General features: G+C 37.3%; 1 protein-coding gene across 1 annotated transcript; it reads right to left on the reverse strand.

Annotated features, from left to right (window-relative positions):
- Nucleotides 1–3,993: 3,993 nt before the first annotated feature.
- LOC110166216 (procollagen galactosyltransferase 1-like) lies at nucleotides 3,994–18,231 on the reverse strand. Its single transcript, XM_020931439.2, has 12 exons — nucleotides 17,840–18,231; nucleotides 13,661–13,771; nucleotides 11,799–11,916; nucleotides 9,573–9,707; nucleotides 8,708–8,912; nucleotides 8,509–8,628; nucleotides 8,241–8,317; nucleotides 8,065–8,171; nucleotides 7,633–7,765; nucleotides 7,379–7,506; nucleotides 6,303–6,509; nucleotides 3,994–5,501 (listed from the first exon to the last, which is right to left on the reverse strand). The coding sequence occupies exons 1-12, from the start codon at nucleotides 18,055–18,057 to the stop codon at nucleotides 5,231–5,233; spliced, it is 1,830 nt and encodes a 609-aa protein (XP_020787098.2). The 5' UTR covers nucleotides 18,058–18,231; the 3' UTR covers nucleotides 3,994–5,230.
- Nucleotides 18,232–21,786: the final 3,555 nt, after the last annotated feature.

Here is a 21,786-nt window from a genome sequence, read left to right on the forward strand (position 1 = left end):
GATCCCAGATAAGATCACAACCAGAGGAAGGGGCCTAATAAATATGTGAAGAACACTTGTCAGAATAAAATCTACACAGCAACAAAAATGTGTCTTAAAATAGCAGATTTCACATTATGGTGGTATTAACTTGATGCTAAGCGTCTCTCTCTCTCTCTCTCTCTCTCTCTCTCTCTCTGAAAATGTCTAAAATTTTGCATAATATATTAAACAACCTTATTTTATGAAATATCCTAGATATCTTACAATATCCAAACAGAAATCTCCACACGTCCAAAGGGAATGAGCTGAACGGCGTTGCTATGGCAATCATTATTCCAGTAAAGGCACTCCAAATTAAAATTAACCAACATTTAGCACAAGCACAAATATGTTAACAATATGTTCAATAAATAATCCAAAACAAAGGAACACAAGAAGAGGATTGGACCTGTGTTTTGAGTTGTGCATTTCAAAAAGTACAAAGTCTAATAAAATTAAGCAAGAACGTCCTCACAGCAAGCCATCTTTAGCCTCCAGTCCTATCCAATTGTGCTTATAGCTCACGTCAGAAGTAATCAGTGTAGGATTTCTGAATGCCTAACACCAACAGAAACCTTGTTACTGGTTTATTTTCAGAACAGCTGCAGTTTTTATAATAACGCAATCTCATACTCTTGGTAAATCTTTTTTTTTCCAAAGATGATGCAACAAACATCTGGAGTGGTGATCAGGCTCAGAACACAGTGCAGAGGTCTGTATATTACAGCAACAATTTGTGTTTATAAATGTATAATGCATAGTCATTTAAAAGCATCATTTTCTGTAGACTTGAGTGTAAATTTTATTTCTTGAGGTTACAGATTCCCTGGCAACTCGGAAGTCAAATTTGCCTTTGAGTATATTTCGGTAATCCCAAGTATAGTAGGGTATAGTTAAATAAAAATGTATTTAATATAATTCAGAAGCCAAAACCTATGAGAATTGCATTTGTGCAGCAGAAATAACAACAGCTCAGAGAATGGTTTTATCTGTGGTGCCCAGCCTGTATTTTACTTTCGCTGCAGACGCTGTGGGCTGAGAATTGACAGCGATAACCTCACAAATGAGATTTGGCTGCGTAGCTTTAAGCTGTGCCAGATCTATTTGAGACACTGGACTTGAAACTTGTGCAAGAAAAATGTTTGAAACTGAGCAGCATCTTGGGCGCCTAACTGGAGGATTTACTATAGTCCAGCAAAAGGTCAAACCCCACACTGCACATTTAGAGAAGTTATTTCACAATTATCTGGATTACTTCTGATGTTAATCAATAGCTCTTGATGTATTGGCTTATACCAGCAGTGCAGCCATGTTCTGTTCATTACTGTATCATTACACATAGGCCTGTCACATTAAGCACTGTACAGAGCCATTGTTCAGTAACATGGCAAATGGACAATATTTTCAGGAAAAATACTTTTTCTAATTTAGGTCTTATGTCAAGACCCCAGTCGGGTCTTGTATTGTTTTAGCAGTATGTGACCATGTGAACTGCATGGAGAGTTGTGAAATAACATAGTATGAGTCATAACATAACACATATGACATAATATAAGACTTATTTTTACTGTGACAGAACTAGGCATGGGATGATATTGAAATTTGGTGTCACAATTATCATGGCCAAAATATTTGCAATTAACAATTACATGGACAGTTTAAAAATGTTATGGACATGAGTAATTATTTTAATATGAATATATTCCATATTTAAACAACTGTTATAGAATTTTACCTTGTTATAAGTGAAAACCATTTTCTGCACATTCTGGCTATTATCTTTGTTGGTTAGATTATATACGGAGATGACTGTCTACCTTTTTATCATGATAATTTATATTATTGTTTATTGTCCCAATCCTAGACAGGACTGACACATGTGTATATCTACTCTAATGCTAATTTGAGTACATTTTGCACCATTTTTACCTGATATGACTATACAAGTAGTAACAAGTAGACTACTTTTTATTATTTATGTAGCCTTTTGATATACATATTTCACATGCTGTAGTTAGATAGGAAATGCATTTATAGTCCTTGTCTCACTGTTTACATAAACAAAACAATAATACATTCGGTTACATAATCTTATCCATTCTTCTCTGTTGTGTGGTGGTATTTACCTTTAACTCCTGTCCACCGGGTTTGTCCAGATCTTGTTCCTTCTTTAACTCATTGTTGTGCCTTTGAGTTCAGGCCCACTCTCTCTGTCCATGACTTAGACCGTTTTCTTTTAAATCCTGTGAAGTCTCCTATTTCGCAGGCACCTTTCAGTGGCCATTGGAGCGGGGGTGTGTGTAATTTGTTCAGTCCATGGGGGAGATTACAGATCGCTGTAGGTGTGGCACTGCCGTAATGCAGGGCAGAGGTGTCCCCTGTGTGAGTGTTCATGTGAGTGTGTGCAGAGCCAAGAAACTCAGGCTCAACCTCGACAATCTTATTACTTAAAGAGTACGAGGGATCAGGAAATGGGACAAATTGGATTGCAAGGTGGGACTGACATATGGGTCAAGAGGTTCCAAAGAGACGGACAACAGTGTTTTATGTGGACAATGAGGTCTCCTGACCCACAGCAACCTCTGCACCACACAAGCTGGGCAGCTCAATATATCTCACATTAAACATTAATGCAAAATTCATTACTTGAGTTGTTGACAAACTGGACAAACTGTGCAAGTTTATGGTTCTCTGGTGTCATGTAGCATACCTAAGTTATAATTTTCTTTTGTAACCCTGGGTTAGACCATTGTTAAATCTTGGGACTATTTCCTTAATTTATTGCTCCAAAGTCAAAACTGTCGAATATTATTAGCATGTTATCGCATACAACATTAGAGGGTGTTCAATAATCCATTTGGCAATAGTGTGAACATATTCTTAAGTTACAATATTGAGCCTTTTTTTCTGTTGAATGTTTATCGGAAGAACTGAAAAAAAAAAATCATAATCAACAAGCATCCTTTTGGTTACTCAAGGCATATTCCAAATGTACTGGATTATGCATCTTATTGTGAAAGATTGTTGGCACTTCTCAGCCCTGTACTGGGTTGTTGCATATTCTGTCCCTAATAAATTTTTACTCCAGGGCCCTTCATGATAAATGCATACATCCAGCTATCAAAAGTGTGTGGGAGCTTGGCAGCAGACCTTTAAGGAAATGAACCAAGGAAGTCAATAGTTTGAGTCTGATTGTGCAGCAGGTCCCACTGTAGAAAGTGGCTATTGATCTGAGAGGCACTTGCAGAAAATACCCGGGTTAATCTGAGCGAGGGCTGAGGTAAGTATAGCAGTGAAGGCAGCTCTAACAGGATTAGTCTGAGTCACAGACATGTGCAGTGGCACATGGTGTACGCAGCACTTAACTGACACAACAAACTGGACACACAACCAGGCATCTCTGCAATGCAACTGTTGGCAGAGATGCACAACTAAACACATAGACCCTACAGGATGTAGTGCTGAATGAGAAAAAAGACATTAAATAACCCAAAAATGTTATCTGATTTTAGGTGTGTTTACATGCAAAATAAATCTGATCAAATACATATCAGTGTTAGTTAATCAGTAGATTTAGAGCTGTAGATACTGCTGTATTTGGAAGAAAACATATATATTTTTAAATAATTTTAATACCCTTTTGCATAACATTCCTTGTGCAAACCTGAACCCACGAACAATCAGAAAAAAAATCTATTTATTCACATTAGGTCTAACTGTGTACATGACATTTAAGTAATCTCTCCAGGAATCAAATTATGATGACGTTTTTGCGTGCATCTAGACATAGCCATTGAGGCGTGCATATAAGCTGTACTGCATTCACCACTAATTAAAGTGTATGCATGAAAAGACAAAAAACAATAGTATTCTTATCAGTGCAAAGTATTAAAAAGATTTAAAATAATTAAAAGCAGTTTATTATCATTTACTCTGCATTGAACCCTAACTTCAAAATGAACCCACAGACAATTCATTATAAACATTTTATTAGTTCTCTTGTAGAAAAGACACAAATCTAGAAAATAATATAAAAATGGCCAACAAACATGTTAAAATTAGTTAATCACCAACACGGTGACAAACTCTAGATTTCAAATAACACATTACCTGAAATTGAGTTTAAATCCTCCTGAATAAATAAAATAGGCAGATTATTTGAATTTAGATGTGCAGCTAAATTGTTTCTTTGTTTGAACTAGCATAAAAGGTGATTTGGATAATTTATTATCTTTCCATCCAGTCAGCAGTTGGATTAAAAACACAAAGAAAGTCCATATGGTCAACACAAGATGCTGACAGCTTTACAGACTACCTTTATTGAGCCACTGAATTGTAAAAGGCTCTCTTCATATTTAGAACTCCATTTTAAACCCCAAATTGCAGCTATTACACAGATAATGTGAAATTGTGCGATCGTTGAGAGTTTTATAGGAGTAATGAATGCAAAGTACTTCTAACTCTGACTGTGCACAATCTTTATGCCAAAAAACCCTAAAAGGAGGAAAGAGTCTGGGATGAAATATTATGAAAATAATAAAAGTGTGCTTCAGTCAGACCGTGGAGTGAGCTCTGCGTCCAAGGCAATAAATAAAACTGTGCTTCAAGCTGACTCGTCAAGAGTTAAAAGATATCTAACCCCGTCCTGTCACAGAGGGGGTGAGGGGCACAATGGGAGAAACAAAGAGGCAGTATTCAATAAATATGAATATTGTTGATTTTTTATACTTTGGAATGTGGATTTGATTTGCAATTTAGTACTGCAATATAATGAATTGAATTTCTTATATTCTTCAAAAAATCAGTAGTTCACTGTAAAGCAAAATACAGATTTAGTGCAATTAGTGTGAAATATTAGTATTAGCAGTAATATTCTTAATTTATCTTTTATTATCTTGGCATGTGTATACTATCATTGCCCTGACTATTAGGTACATTTGAATGTAGTGTATTAGAATGTAATACACTACATTCAAATGCATTATTATCACTACTGAACAACAAATACTAAATATCACTCTATGTATTAAATAAATAGTACAGTTTACACTGTATATTTGTTAACTTTACTTGTATTGAACTAAAATACATTCACTTTTTCCACAATAGACAAATTTATTGCTATGCATTTGAGGCATTTCTCTCCAGCCCCCTCCACACAGTCTGAGCTTCACATTTCTGTTGTTTTCTTTCTGTATCATTGCGTATTTCACAGCTCCTCCCGTTTGCTCCACTTCTCCAGCTCTGACTGTAGCACATCAGAGTTTTGTGCCTCAAAGCTGAGCTCCTCCTGTTCCTTAGTCTTCCTGGACTTAGCCCTGTCCCAGTCGGTTTTGACCGTCTCATTGTCCCACACCACAGATGTCTCTGTGTCACTGATGTAACCTGGCTCACCTGTGTAATGAGTGGGATACACCAGAAGGGGCTCTGCTGAGTAAGCGTGCAGGTCCCGGGGCTCAAAGGGCTCCATGTACTCAGATCTGTGGGAGGGAATACCAGGCACAACATTTGTACATTATCAGGTTCAGGCATAATATAATTTTCAACATACTCTACTCTGTTATGACCTGACTGTGATTCACCAGGAAGCCAATTCTGACATTTTGGACTACCATTAACTTTAGCAATTTCACTATAGTCAGTGTGCCTCTTGTCTGTTGTTTTCCTTTTGATAAAGATTATGATACTGTATAAGATTTTCCCAGGTCTTATTTGCTTGATTCTTTAAGTTTTTCAATGTTTTTTCTGGAATTTTAATATCAATGATATTTGGTCTACAGCCATGTCTATCAATGGAAGCAAGTGTTTTGGAGGAAGAAATTTGACTATTTTTTGTGATACTTGATTAGATTTTATGATGGCTATGTTTAAAAGTCTTAAGGAACTTAATAGCAAAAGCCAGTTTTGTTTCTTTTTACATTTTTCTTAGTTTTTAATAAGACAAAGTTAAATAGAATAAAAAAAAAAAAAAAAAAGATCAAGCCATAGGAGTAAAAAATTTGTTTTGTTTTGTCTCATACAACCCAGTCCTACCTTGAGGCCACAAAGTTAACTTGCTGCCTAATCTAATAGTTTAGTTTAGTTTAGTTTAGTTGTTTATTTATTAGGGACAATGCACATAAAAACATTGAGCTACACAAAAACACAAAGAGGTCATATGCTTGTGCTAGGTTAGAGCAAAATTGTTAATTTCCATAAATATAAAAAAAATATTATGTATATACTGTTTAAATGCAGGCTCAAGAGATAATCGTTGTTCTCAGTGATATTGCGACACTTACACTGGATGTTTGTTGTACATGACGGGGAGAAACTCATCAACAGGAAGCATTTTGGTTAAAGGTTCGGCCTGGATAAGCTTCTGGGCTCCCTGCAGTGACAGCATGTATCCCAGAGTCCAGTAGGAGTAATCGGCTTCCACCAGGTTGTATATGTTTGGAACAGACTTCTCTGGATGGTCAATCTGCATCCGCTTTCGCCCAATGTAACTGATTTAATGGCAAAAATAATAATACATTTTAAAAAATCTAAGCTTCCGCCATCTTTTATATATAATAAACACAATTCTACATTAAACAGACATTCTGGTTCCTCCATGTTATGATCTGTCACCTTCAGACACTACATCTACCTTTGACTCTTTTACAGCTCAAGTCACTCTATTTCCACCACAGCAGCAAAACATCAGTTCATCCATCTATTTTCATTTAAACCCTGTGTACGATATTTTACTTTTCTTGCATTACAGAGATTTACCTGGTCTGCCCTAATATAAACACCAAGTGTTTAAACTTGTGGTTTGTGTCCAGTTTGCAGTTGCGTCCAGTCCAGATGTAAACTTGGTTTGGTCCTGTTCTATTCTGGTTTAGTTTTGGTCTAGGCCAGGTGATGTGGTGTCTGTCCATGTGTGGACAGTAATCATAACTATAATGTGTATATCACCAATGTTTTTTTGTTTCCTGTGCTCCATAGTTTCAACAGTTTATTGTAGCTATTTCAGTAAAGTATAAAATAACATTTGATTTCTTGGCACAAAAATGTGGAAAACTGTCAGAGTCAGGAGGCTGGATGGAGACGTGTCAATCACTGTGAATTAATGTTTGTGATGCTTCACAGCAGCAGAGCTGAGGTTAAGATGAGCAGTTTTACTTAAGTTTACTTTGGCACAGTGCATGTGTGTCAGGAATAACATGTGAAATATCGCAGTCAGCCGGGAAATGCTCAAATACATGAATCCCATGAGTGCTGAGAGCTTGATCAGTGTTGTCTTAGATTCAATGTGTGACAGATGGATGCTTTTCACTGTGGGGGACAATAATCCTCTGTTTACTACAACTCCACTGAAGCGTCAACTCACATGAGATCCCAGTCCAACTTGTGCACTGTCACTTCCTGCAGCAGCGCCTGAAGACGCCGTTTGAAGAAAACCTCGAAACGGAGGTCGTCCTCCAAAACCAGCGAAGTTTGCAAACCTCGCTCCACTATCTGTGAAAACACCTCAAGTAAGCAACTCTCACAAGTTTGGAGTATTTCCCACTTGTGTTGAAACAGATATTCAGAATAGCATTGAGTGAAAGCTGTTACAATATCAGTGTTACTCATGGAGCTCACCTCCTTCCAGATGTTGAAATGTGAGAGGAAACAACCTAGTTCGCCCTTGGTGAGTGCTCGGCCATGATAAGGGTCTTTGTACCCGGGCAGCATCTTAATCCCCATAGCCTCAATATCAGTGGTGTTCAGGGCTCTCAGGTGAACAGAAGGATCAACAGGACATTAGATATGGACATAAGAAATCACAGGAGCAAACAGAGAAATGAGCGATATAAGTGTATTCATTCACTGCTTACACATGTACATGTGTTAAAGTTCACAGCTGAAATGCCATATGAATGAGGATTGTACTGTACGTGCTGCAGTAGTATGGTGGTGGTCCATGAGTTTTTTCAGCATTGTTTATAGCATGCAGTTTGTCACAATTTTATAGATGTTAGCATTACTCATAAGCACAAGAGAGGGCATCAGTGGAAAGGAGGAGAAACGTACTTCCCGTCCACAGCCTCCACAATCTTACAGCTGAGCTCCTGCTCGTAGAGGGTCCTCAGCATTCGCTCGCGGCGATCCGGTCTCCGTACCAGATTTATCATGAACACCTGGGTGCACACAGCAGCCTCAGACACATGCTCATATTACTGCTTAATGCATCAGTGTGCAGGCTGTACCTCATCAAACCCCATCTTGTTAGGCTGCTTCGGAGGAACTGACAGGAAACTAGAGGGCTCCAACGGAAGATTCCTCACTTAGAAAGACGAAAGGAATAAGGTTACATATAGATAGTAGTGTATATGTTTCATAAAGATGATATGGGATCAAGATACACATCATATAATACACTTTGTAATGCAATTGTACATGTTTTGACAAGTTGTTTTAATTAAAATTCTTGAATATACATAAAATGCTAGTTGATATGATTGGTTTTCAGGTTACCCATGATCTCCAGCTGTGTGTGCAGGAAGCTGTCTGCCTCGTCCTGCAGTGTGGCATGAGCGCGCATGGGCACTGGGAAGTACCCGTATGTCTCCTTGTTACACACGTACATCTGGACATCTGATTCAGAGACAGAAAAGCTGGCTCATTTGTGTGAAGAGGAGGAATTCATGAACACCTCCCGTAGCGTGTACCTCACCTGCCATTCGCGCTGAGTAAGCAAACACTATCACGTCATCCATGGCCCAGCTGTACTCTGGATGGGGAGGGTAGAACGCCAGCTGTCGAGAGGCTTCTTTTCGTAGATCCAGCAGATATGTGGAGTGGACCATGGGCACAGCAAAGCAACCTCGGCGTTCCTGCTTTCGAATAGGCATGTATGCAGGTGTTCTTTTGTAGTAGCCCTACAAATTACAGAACAAATATAAAAATACACTATATTTATATCCAGATATATAGACTTTCAGGAACATCAAAGCAAGTGAGATGAAAAGGAGGTGAAGAGTGGGGAGTTCTCACAGTACAGGCTCTGTACTTTATCCCTAAAATACCTTTGCATTCAAACATGGACACGCCTTTCTTTGTTCACAGCTTTGTACAGGGCTGTGTAACATTTTTATTGTGAATTGATTCCAGCCCACACCACCACAAAGTTGTTCTTCTTAAGGGTTCATTTTCATCCTTTGTTACCTGGATACTTGACATGGTCTATTTTTTCCACCTTAACTACCATTTGCTGTTGCTATGAATGTTGCATAAAATTACATTTTCTCAACGGGAAAACATGTATAATAACAGAAACATACTGTAAATGTAGCAAATTTATGTAATGCATATTTATCAATGTAGAATTGTAATTTTTGTAATGCATTGGATTAGTATTGGATGATTTGAATCAGCTGTGAAACATGTTATGAATATAATTCAAATGCAGTTACTAAAGCAGAAACTAACAACTTTTATATTTTCTATCAAAGGTTTATAAAGTAAATTCAAGTTTTAATGAACACCCACTTTTTTGTATGTAGATTAATTGTTGTAGTGTTTTCTAGAGTACACAGTACCTGAGTAGTCATTCCACACCAGAAGTTGGAGTAGGCCGCTCTAGACTCCAACATTGGCGCTACAATGGTTTTGTTCTCTCTCATCAGTTTCCACAGCACATCCTGATTGGTGAGCAGGTTGTCACAGTCAACCACCTGCAGACAAAATGAAGAGCATACATCACTGACAAAGATTTCACCCAAACAAGCACAAGAAAACACACTCCGAGCGCCGTGCCAACACTAACGATGAATAACGATAATGACTGAGTGCCTCTGACGTTGGTTTATTTGAGTGTTTAAACGTATACATCACTCAGTGGGGAGGGCCCTTTTGTTTGCACTACATTATGACTTGTTTGTGGGTCGTTTCGAAAGGCAATCGCTATCACAGTTATACTTTGGTAATACTTCAGTTATGGACCGCATATTAATGGCTAAAACTAACAGTAATAGGCATACTATGTAGTTAATCAGCTCTGTGTTTGTGTTTATAAAGTGGGCACCTTTCCTCTTCAGTGATCATAACAGTCTGTCCATGGTTTAATCTTTGATGTCTTGTCACTCTGAAGAAGAGAGCTGTGGTTCATATTTATAAAGTATATTTTTTTTATATTTTACTCTGTATGTATTTAACTACAATCTAGCCATTTACTTCTTTTTCCATTAATCACAGTTTTATAACATCATATAGATGTTATTGTACATTATTCATTATTAACTATTATCATAATACATATCAATAGGTGTTTTATAAACCCTACCTCTCAATAACCCTAAACTAACATACCAGTTAACATTTAGTTTGCCATTCATATGTGATCCCTTAGTGAAAGTGTAATCATACTTTTGAATAAACGATACCTGCCAAGAACAATACATCTGCTTCACTCTAATTCCTAATTTACTATGTAGGTTTGGCTGGTACAAATTTTTAAAATGAGATTGCATTTATCTCGAATCAGTCTCTCAACTCATCAAAAAGCAGCAAGTTTCACCACAGAAGAGAACTGCTGCTTATTTCTGAGTGCGAATGAAAAACACAGTCTAGATCATCATTTTATAAAGACCAGTCTATGCAGTTTTCAAAGTCACTCAAGTTGCCTTATTACTCTATAAAGGTTGTGTCTGTATGATTGTCCCTTATAAATATGTGCAGAGGGTCACTGGAACAAGTGTTTGTATTAATTAGTGAATGCGTATCTTAGATCTATATGCCTCTCCAAATACACAGTGCTGAATGACACCCACCCAACTGCATGTATTATAGTTGATATTAAACTGATTGGAAACATGGGGGTGGTTTGAGTCACACCACAAACGTTGAATCAACAGCTGAATCGGTACATTAAAATGCAGGTAACCATGGCAACAACTAGGTTCCATGTATCGCTCAACTCCACAGCGAAATTAAAGTCTATAGCTCTTGAGCCCACCGCATTACAGTGACGGTCAAACTGTGCATTACTTGGTCATAATATGGTCCTCTATTATGTGTGCATGTAGAATGAAGCCTATATATAGTTCAGTCAATAACAAAGGAAAAGATCATTTATTTACCTAATTGGGACTAAACCTTGGATTAGGGTCTAGACCATGACTAAAGCAGGACCAAACCTAGATTATACCTGGATCATACTACGGCCATACAAGGACAAGTGTTAACGTAGCCCTAATATAGGGAATATTTAGATTATTAAACATTAAGAATTTACTTTGTTAAAATGATTCCTTTGCTGAAAAAATAAGTCAAAATATATATTATAGAGTAGATATGGTTATGTATTTGGTCGAAAGTTTATGCCAAATACTCTCCTTGTTACAATTCTCAATATTTTTATCTGCACGTGGATACAATACTTGTATGTAGTGCTGTGCTGTTAATGACATTTTAATTAAATTGAGACCCAATTGCTTCAAATCATCAGTGAATTTTAATTGAGATGTCTCCTGTGGCAGTAAAAACGCATGTTTTGAACAGTTCAGATTTCTTTGTTCAGAAAAAAAAAAATCTAATTGACCACAAAATTGATAAATGTGAGGAACACATTAATGCAAATGATTCATGTTTTGCCATATACCTTAGGCCTAATTTTATGTATATATTTTAGTTTCAAAACTTATATAAAAAACATGCCTAAACCTGTATGGAGTACATTTTTGTTTTATTTTACTTACATTGCATCAGACCCTTATACATTTTACCACAGACATAAAGGCGCACATGTGTTTTTGTAGAGGACATACCAGGAGGTAATCGGCCCAGATCTCACGGGCCGTGTCTAGAGCAGCCTGTCGGAGCTTCATAACATGTTCATAACGTAGATTATTCCAGTGCTTTGGCCCCAACTCATCTTCAAAAGAGCTACAGTATAAACATATAGAGACAGCACACCATGGATCACAAAGTTTTCACACCAGTTAGTTACCATCTGCAAAGTACCAACAAACATGAAGAACAAAAACCTTAAGTATAAATAAGGAATGTCCTGATTATTATATTAATAATCAGTGGTAATGTACAGTATTAGAATGAAAAAATATTAAGGATTGAGCATGTGCTATTATGCATAATCATGAATAATCGTGATATTGTGATGGTTCCTCCATAATCACAACACTAAAATTTTATATCATGTCATCCGTAGTTTAAATGAGATCTAAACCAACCAAGACCAAACCAGATCAAATACCAGATCAAACACAAAATCTAAGCTAAACCAGGACCAAGTTAGGACTAATCACTCAAAAATCAGGGCTGGGACTGTAAAACGGTCCAGAATAAGACACTGGTTATGACCAAAATCTCATTATTATCTGATTATGTTTTTGGGAGTACTGTTTACGGAAATGCCATATAAACAGTTGTATATGACGTGAATAATCAGATTTCTTTCTGATTGTTTGACACCTGTGCACGTGTTGACAAAATAAATTATACAAAATAGGGCAAATGGGGCAAAGGCAGTTTTGAAATTCATTGTTCTTTGACTCCAAAATACAACAGCTACTCTAAAAATTCACTGATTAACTGACAGGTCACAAGATGTTTTTAATGAATATATTTCTTGTGTGAATGTAAACACAGCAACTAGTGAATATTTTAGTAGATTAGGCAGTGATTGTTTTTTCGATTAGTAAAATAGACAAATAATTATTTTTATAGATCTTCACAAGACATTTCTAACCAAATATCGACTACAATATGAAAACTGAAAGCGCATTACTGATAAAAATCTGAAATAATTTATTCTTTTTTTTATTTAATAATGCCACTGTCTTTGTTATAAGTTGTCTTTTTTGTGTTTTAGGTTTGTATAATCCAGATAACAATTACAATTAGCAAGATACTGCCATTATTTTTTTATGTCGATTAATTGTGATCAGCCAATTAATCTTTGCAGCCTCAGCAAACAGACTCTGAAAAATCTGGTTGAATTATTCGGCTATCTGATTATGTTTTATTTGCATTGCGTAACATTTCTAGTGGAAAGTCCCCCACCTGATGTCTCCCGGGAAATATATATTTAATGTAAAAAATATGGAAATATATATTTAATATAAATATATTTATATGGTGTTTGTTTATGTGCTGCTTTGTGTTGGTTTGTTCTGTTTTTTGATAAAGCATGTTACCCCCTGTCCCAAGACAAATTTCTCCCATGGGAAACAATAAAGGATTATCTTATCTTATTATCTTATATTATATTATTGTTTTATCTAAAATGTTTCACCTTATAGATTAACTACCAATCACAAGGGAGACAAGCAGGTTACAGCACTAAGCTAAATTACAAATCAGATCTGGGGAGAGCCAGCTCTATTCAGAGAAGGAATTATTGTTTGTGTTTTGTGAGCAATAGAAACACCTATAATAAGTAAATGATATATGTTTAAAGCATAAATGTTTAAAGTCATATCATGGAACATTCCAAGCAAAGCAATAACACTTCCATGGAGACAAGCAGACCCTCCACCAGAAAGGTTGTGCAGTGCAGCTTTAATGCCGATGTAAATGTACCCACTGACATGCCTAACACATTAACAGCATTACATTCAGAAACAGTTGTTTGCACACCGTGTTCTTCTTGAAACATTACAGTACAAACCTGCGGCCCTCGTCAGGCCTCCACTCCACATAATGATAGTCACTCTGCACCTTTATGAGCCAGTCTCTCAGGAGCGCTGTAGTGTTGTCTATGTTGTGATCTGTCGCCACCCTGTCAGCAAAAAAACACATCAGGAACAGTCTGCACTCACCTCTATTACAGATACTACACAGTTTAAAAGACCAGTATATAGCCTGTGCTCTAACTGTTTTTAACAAACTAAACCAGTGTCTTAACCTGCTTGTAATACAGAGGACACATACATGTTTTTTAGATGGTTTATCGGTTATTGTGATGTGGTATTGGAGGGTTTCTCCAGATATTGTTATTGGTCTGATATTGAAATTCTAGGAAGCATTTTGGTACTGATATTTTGTTCTGGACTTCCCCAGTCTCTGTGTGCCATGTGTCAGACCCAGTTTCTCTGTTTTGTCTTTTTGTACATACTTATGAGTGAAAATGGAAATAGAAGAGTGTAATATATCTGTATATTTACACAATCATGCAACAAATTACTTTATATCTTAGATGAAGAAGTTTTGTTGTGAACTTCAACTACAGTCACTTAAAATCCATAGGAAGGATGAAAAAATTATGTTACAGGCTTAATAATGGAATCACCAAATATCGGTTATTGACCACAACAGCAACAGATTGGCTCAAGAAAATTAAAATTAAAATAATCGGACCATCCCTTGTTTTCCTCATTCCCATTATATGGACAGGTAATGCCTCATGTAAAAACTCAAGAATTCACTCAATGAGATGCAGAGACTGTTTTGTCAACATTATAGTATGCAACAATTTAGCTTTGAGAAATGCTATGAAAAATATACATAACATGAACAGCAGTTAGTAAAATATACTATTTTAGTTTTGTCACACCCCTAATTTGTTATTTTTGGCTCTATCTAATATTTATCTAATTTGTACATAAATTAAAGTGTTTGTCTTCTTGTCAATATCCAGGGCAATATAACAAAATTTGTATATAATATACTGCTAAGTAAATATAGGCGATAACCGATAATATTGAAACCAATTTATGCCACAGACACAATCACCCAAGAGCAGATTCCCACCCAAGAGACTATTCTAGATATCTAGATATTATCTACAATATTGTTAAATATATATATATATATATATATATATATATATATATATATATATATATATATAAGCAACACTAAATAAATAGCATGAAACATTTTAGTACTTAGTTTGCATTTGTAATGAGTCATTATTTAGTCAATCTGTTACAGCTCAAAATTTATTATATAGCCACAAATAAACACAAATTTCCCAGTAGTGCAAAGAAAAAATACACACATTAAATATTGACCCCAAAATGATTGTTCCATCTTTCATATACTGAATGATAAGTAAAGTAGTAAATATAGTAATTATTGTGACAGGTCTACTGGTCAAACCAAGGTTAAACAAATGTTCATTTCTAAATGTCTACTGGGGAGAGATGATACATATCTCCAGACTGTACATGTATAATTCAAAAGTACACAATAGAAAAGGTCTCAACAGAATGCACCCAACTGCTAGTTTCCAATGAACCATAGAAAACTAATTACAAAGGCTAAAACACTTCACGTTTCTGCAGCTTCTCTATGCATTTTAGTCAAGTAATGAACGTAATTTGGCTCCTAAATAGTGTCCTGAATACACACAAGCATGCACACACACACACAGATGTATTGGCTCATTATTGAACCTCAAAACATAATTATGCTTTATAACTAGGTATGTAAGGATAAAAAATCTTGAAGTGTGATATACTGAGTCAGAAAATATCACGATAAACGATAATATTGAAATGCATTTATATCACTTTCACAATAACCTTCAAGTAGAATAATCACAGTAAACCCTTTTCTAAGTCAATCGTGGAATAGAATGAGCACATAAAAAGTACAATGAACACTAGAGTAGTTAGTTCTAGTATCGATAATGTGTTATGAAAGTTAAAGGTCCATTGTGTAACTTTGTCTGCTGGAGGGTCTGTCATCTGCTTGTCTCCATGGAGATGTGCCTAGAATGTTCCACAATATGGCCATAAACTTATGAATCACCATAGACACCTGCAAGCCAAATTACAATAAGAACTGATGTTTTTTAAGATATTTCTGAGCAATAAATGACACCTGTAGTTAAATAAATGCAAGTTTAATACCATATTGTGGACAATTTAAACCAAAGCCTTAACATTTTCAATGAAACAAACAGGTTGTGGACCTCCTCTAGAGAAGTTACACAGTGCAACTTTAATTATTGGACCAACTCCAAGTCAGATGACAACATATAGGCTTAATACTGCATACAGTAAAGAAACGTTTGCCCTCAAGTGTGAAGAAAAGGTACACATGATAAGTACTGAGCCTGAAAAAATATCGCTAGAATGACATATATTGAATGATAAATCGATATAGTAATTATCATGACAGGCTATGCTTTGTTATAAATAAGTGTAGAGTGCAGCCTTGCCCGGTGAAGTGTCACATTCGGAGGGTCTTGTTACGGCAGAGCAGATGCTGCCAGAGGGGCTGACATGTGGAGGTGTGGCATCTGCCTGTGTCTGTGTTATCATAACAAATCAGAGTGTCAGTGTGGGGCAGGCAGGGAGCTGGACACGAGCCAAAGAATGTGTCAAAATGAAAGAAGATTCGTCTGTCCCAGGCCCAAGCGCTCCGAGTGACAGAGGACGTGCTGCTGTGTAGTTTTATCATGTGTGTGTTTGTAGTTCTACACTGCTGTGCTATGCTAGCGCCTATGTGTGACCAGCTTCTACATCAATCTTGCTCCCTCAAAAGGGACTGCTGCAAGGCAAGCTCTGAATGGCTAGATCAAAAAGTATTTTAAGAGTAAATATTTGGCATTGTTTGCAAGCCTGTGAGAATACTATCCCCAAAAGCTAAGGGAAATCTGTACCAATAAAAAAAACGAGATGAGTGGTTTGATAGAAGGCAGTGCAGCACGTCTCTACAGAGTACACACACCATTAGGTAGATATGTGTGTGTGTGCGTGTGCGTGTGAGTGCGTGAGTGAGCTCGAGCCTGCCAAGTCCTCCATCTTCACCTGTCACATTGATAACTGCAGGTATCGACAGGTGGCCAGAGTCGCCAAGTCTATACTGTTCCTCGATGTATTTGAAAAACCCTTTGTCTCTCCCACCGAAAGGAAACAGATACAGTGTGGTGAAGATGAAAGCAGCTATGCAGTAAACTCAGCCACAGCTGCCATATGGGCATAGTTAGACTCACACACTAGCAGCTGGCAGTGGAAGATTGAACGTAGTCTAGTCAAAATTATTTCCACTGAATATTGATGAGATAAACAGAAATTCAAACCAATATGTTGAAAATTTGGTGTAGGCAAATCACTGCTTAAATAACTTTTTTATTATGAGTGTTTTAATCATTATACAAGCTCATAGAAACTGATGAAAGATTGTGTTTAATTTGAAACCCACTTCCTTTGGCCCGGACACACACTCTAAAACAGATGAAGAAGTGAGTAGGGCGAGGAATCATCTGGAAAAGCTGGGGGCTGGGTGACTGTGAGAAACCCAGCCCGGGGGGAAAGTAGACAGTCCCGCAGAGGTGTTTAATAGATAGATTCACAACTACACTCTGTTATGCCTGCGCTGTCAGCCTCCACAGCACTATTTCTCCATCTGAAGGAGTCCTGTGTTGACTAGGAAATATGTTATAAAAGCGTGGTCGTTTGTTCCAGTGAAGCCAATAAAAATAGGAAGATGTGGAGAGAGGGGAAAGAGGGAGGGGACAGGGGGAAAAAGGAGGAGGGGGTACAGGGACAGATGTGTGAGTCAAAGAAGAATTTCAGCTCTGCCAGAACCTACGCATACCAATGTTACGTTGAATAACCACTTTGACGTTTTAATTGGCTAAACTCAATAAAAGCATGGATGATAGTCAGACAGTAACAAAGGAGGGACTCATTTATTTTTCTCTGCTGTATATGATCATTATTACACAGCGCCGCCACATGGCCAAAGCTACAAAGCGCACGCGCAAACCTCATCTCACCACGAGCCTGACGTGTCCTGTTCTGCTCAGTATATTGAGTCACGTAGTCTCTCTGTAGTTAGTTACAGTAAGCATTTCTCCTATAGGTTTTGGGTGTTATAAAACAAAGGGACCCACCAGAGTGCGATGCGATCCTTGGGGTAGTTCAGCCGCTCAATGGTGCCCAGGAATAGCGGCAAAGAGTGCGCCGAGTTGCGACAGACCAACGCGATGACAACCCGAGGAGCGAGGAGCGGAGACTCAGGGCTCCACCGCTCCTCGGGGAAATACCCCCTGCTCAGGCCGGACAGGAGGACACACAGCAGGGCAGGCAGCAGAGAGGTCACCCGGGGCATGGCAGGGGGGAAACTAGTAGAGGACGCAGAAGACAGTGAAGGCGCACAGGATGGACGCGCTCATGCAAAGGCACCGCTGTTGTTTATGCCGACAGTGGTTACATGGCGGAGGAGCTGGCTGAATTAAAGGGCGGGACGTGGCTGTACTTTATGGAATTTGTTTCTCTTCTGCGTTCTCTTTCACTGGCTCAAAAGTACAGGATCACGTATTTACATAAAGCATATTTTAGGGATTAAAAGTGTCCATGTAATGTACAAAGCCTCGTCAACAAATCAGTGTCATTGTATTAAACTCCCCCCCTCCTGCTGTACGCCTTCCCCTTTAAGAGTCTTCCTACTGTAATCCATGGGAAGCAGATGCAGGCCAGAAAGGGCGTGTACTCCATCCGTCTACTGTCTGCTCTGGCAAGACTTCTGCTGGAAATTACCCACGTCTAATAAAATAACTTGATGCACTGTTGTCGTAATTTATTTCAGTTCCACTTAAGTTTACTAACTAACCTCTAAGCCAGCGATGAATCATGGAGGACTTTGTGTCTAAGTTTGTAATTGTAGGCAACTCTTTATTTTCATGATGCAAAAATGCTCATGAGATATGATAATGTGTTCTAATGATTTCCTGGGTGACAATAAAATGATAGTGAATAATAAACGCAGTGTGGAGGTAATAGCCCGGTAATTTAGTGTTGATGGTTATTACCTCCTTCATGACTCATTAGAGATTGTGTATTCTTCTGCACCACACTGTGGGAACATGTGTCCCACTATTTTACATTCTCGTCTGCTCTGACTGTGCTATGCACAAAACTGTAGCTGATGTAGGCCATTGTAACATTATCCATGTAACAGTTTCAACAGCATACAAATTAAAAGGGAAGGAATAATATATTTACATCATTCACAGTGAAAACCATGGGTAGCACAATATGAAACTGAATAGTGATTTGAATTTGTGATCATTTGGAGAGATCGAAATTATGATTCTGTGCTTTTCTGTTAAAATGCAACATTGTGGTCAAACATGGCCCCATTCTGACCACTTTGCATCACCATCTCTGAGTAAGTGACAGCAAGATTTAATTAACCAATCAGTGTTTTGTGATGATCAAACTGAAATTATGACATTAGCTCTAAGAGAATCTTAATTTGCTTTTCTTTTCATTTTCCCACCATGGCAAGTGTTTTAATGCAGCCAGTTATTTGAAATAATCAATTAAACCCATCAGCAGTAACTACTTATTAAAAGCCTTGATCTATTTTGCCAGAGGCCGAGAAAACAGTGTGGTAGGAGATGGAATCTCACAGTGGGTAAATTATATCTAATTTTGGTTCACATGTGTCCTTGTTTATCAAAAATATAATAACTGGAAAACACAGTGAGAATGCATGATGGCTTGACAATTTCAGCAGATAGAAGTGATAGGGCTGAAGGCTTCCAGCGGTGCATGTGACAATCAAAGGTCCAAATGGGCAAAATCTATGGAGTGTAACAGCAGAAAAATAACAAGGCAGAAATAATGGAGGCTATGGCACAAACAGTGTGTCCGAGGTGAGCAGTGGACAGTGAGGAGTTTGTGTGAGCCACGGATGCATCTAAATGAGTTCCACACAAAAGAAATCAGAAGGACGCACCAGACTAGCTGTGTCATATATACAAATGCAATCTGAAAACATGAAACTGGGGAGATTTCAACCCAAAACAAAATGATATGAGCATGATTTGTGCCTTGTGTTCAGATCATTTCTATGAAAAGCTTAGGGCTATACTCTACACTTGTATGGAGCATTTTTCATCTCACTTTGATCCAGGCGTGTCTCCTCGTGTATAGTCTTGACATATCTCAGGAAATACTTTACTGACACAAAACATTAACTGTTGCCTTTGCTGAATAAAGAAGATTAAGGACTTGTGCAATAGCGCCACAACTGAGAATTCTAGTAGGGCAGGGGAGATAGATGAGATGTTTTTTTATTTGCACAATTTTGTTATTGAGGAAAAAGATTCAACACTGGTTTGGATACGACAACAGATTTCTTCCCATAAGCTGTTATAAGCTTGAACAATGCACTTTGAATTTTGATTCAGCATCTTAATAATTTGGATATTATTCTTTGTAGCTCATCTCTAATAATTGTCTATTATTTGTTCATGTGGTTGTTTTTAATGTCTTCAGGTGCACTACAAGCATTTTGCATTTTTCCAGTGTTTTTTTTTAGCTGCAAATGGCAAATAAAATAACCTAAACTAACAATGATGATTAAAATCTTTTTTTTTATCTCTTTTTTGATACCAGTGTAATTTCAACACAAAATAAGATCCATCCATTTAATATCACTATGTTTAATGTCATACTGTGGAACATTCTAAGCAGAGCAATGACATCTCCATAGAAACAAGAAGGTAATGAACCCTCCATGAGAAAAGTTACACAATGAGCCTTTAACGTAAAATGACTAGTACTAAAATCTGGGAAAGTGTGATATATAATGCATTTATTTAGGGTCAACATTTACACATTCATCATCAAATAAATGCAATGATGACATGCAAATAGGAGAAATATTATAGGGAATGACTATTACATTTGATCTGTGTGGTCTTTACTAAACCACACTTTAAAAAGTAACTTACTGCAATTCCTATCAACTTTATGCACTGTGGCCCCAGTGGTGGGAGTGAGTGTGTATATTCTTTGGACCACACAAAGCCAGTATTTAAGTTTACCACAGCTAACATATACATTGTGTTAAGTGACACTAACCCAAGACCTATGTGCCAGCTGCTGTTGTAAAAGTAGTTTAAGAGAAATCCTAAAATCTGTCTCGTACTTCATCCTTTCAGTACACTGGACCAGGGCCATAATACTCCCATGTACTCTCAGGTTGAGTTACAGTTAGGATGAACCTAGTGCCAAGATGAAGCTAGTGCCAAGTCTCTATGCAACACTATCCCCTACTATTTAAATGTGGGCTGTCCAAACAATTGGTTGGATAAATACTGGTTTCAGATAGCATGAATGTAATTAGATACCAAGAATTATCTTTGTCATTCTGCTGAGGGAATTTTCACCTACACACACACACACACACACACACGTATATATATAATTAATTAATTTAAATGAATGAATTAACTATATTACACTATACTATAAATATCATCCGGACAAACACACCCAGATTAAATGACACAGACATTTCGTATTCAAAGTTTGTAGATATTTACAGTTCTACATTAGACCTATTTAGCTCACATGACCTGGAAGTTATGGTTTTCTATTTGTGTTCAGGATCTGACAAGTTAAAAGCCACTGAAACCGTACACTTCAAACATATCAGACATACTGTACATGTTGTGCTACCGAGCCACTTAACAAACCCAAATATACCTCTCTTAATATTTCTATTACATGCAGTTCATTTGTGTTTTATTAAAATGTAAAACTCCTACTTATCTTTAAGAGGAAGGAGCTGATAGGTGACAAGTGAAGGCATGGGGGTGAATTTGCCTCTGGAACACAAAATTATAGTGTCATAAAAGTCAACTCTGTCAGTACATGATGTATAGCTTTTTTTGGCAGGCAACTGGAAATGGAGACTGTAAGATGATATCCAGTGCTTTAAGTGATGGCTACTGCACATATGCTACAGCCATGTACACACACTGACCCTTTATGTCTCTGTATTGCAAACTTTCAGATGAAGCAAATCTTGGGCAGTGGATGAACG

Source organism: Boleophthalmus pectinirostris, unplaced genomic scaffold (assembly GCF_026225935.1).
Source record: "Boleophthalmus pectinirostris isolate CB_2022bp ecotype Guang Dong unplaced genomic scaffold, ASM2622593v1 HiC_scaffold_22, whole genome shotgun sequence".
NCBI classification, from domain to species: domain Eukaryota; kingdom Metazoa; phylum Chordata; class Actinopteri; order Gobiiformes; family Gobiidae; genus Boleophthalmus; species Boleophthalmus pectinirostris.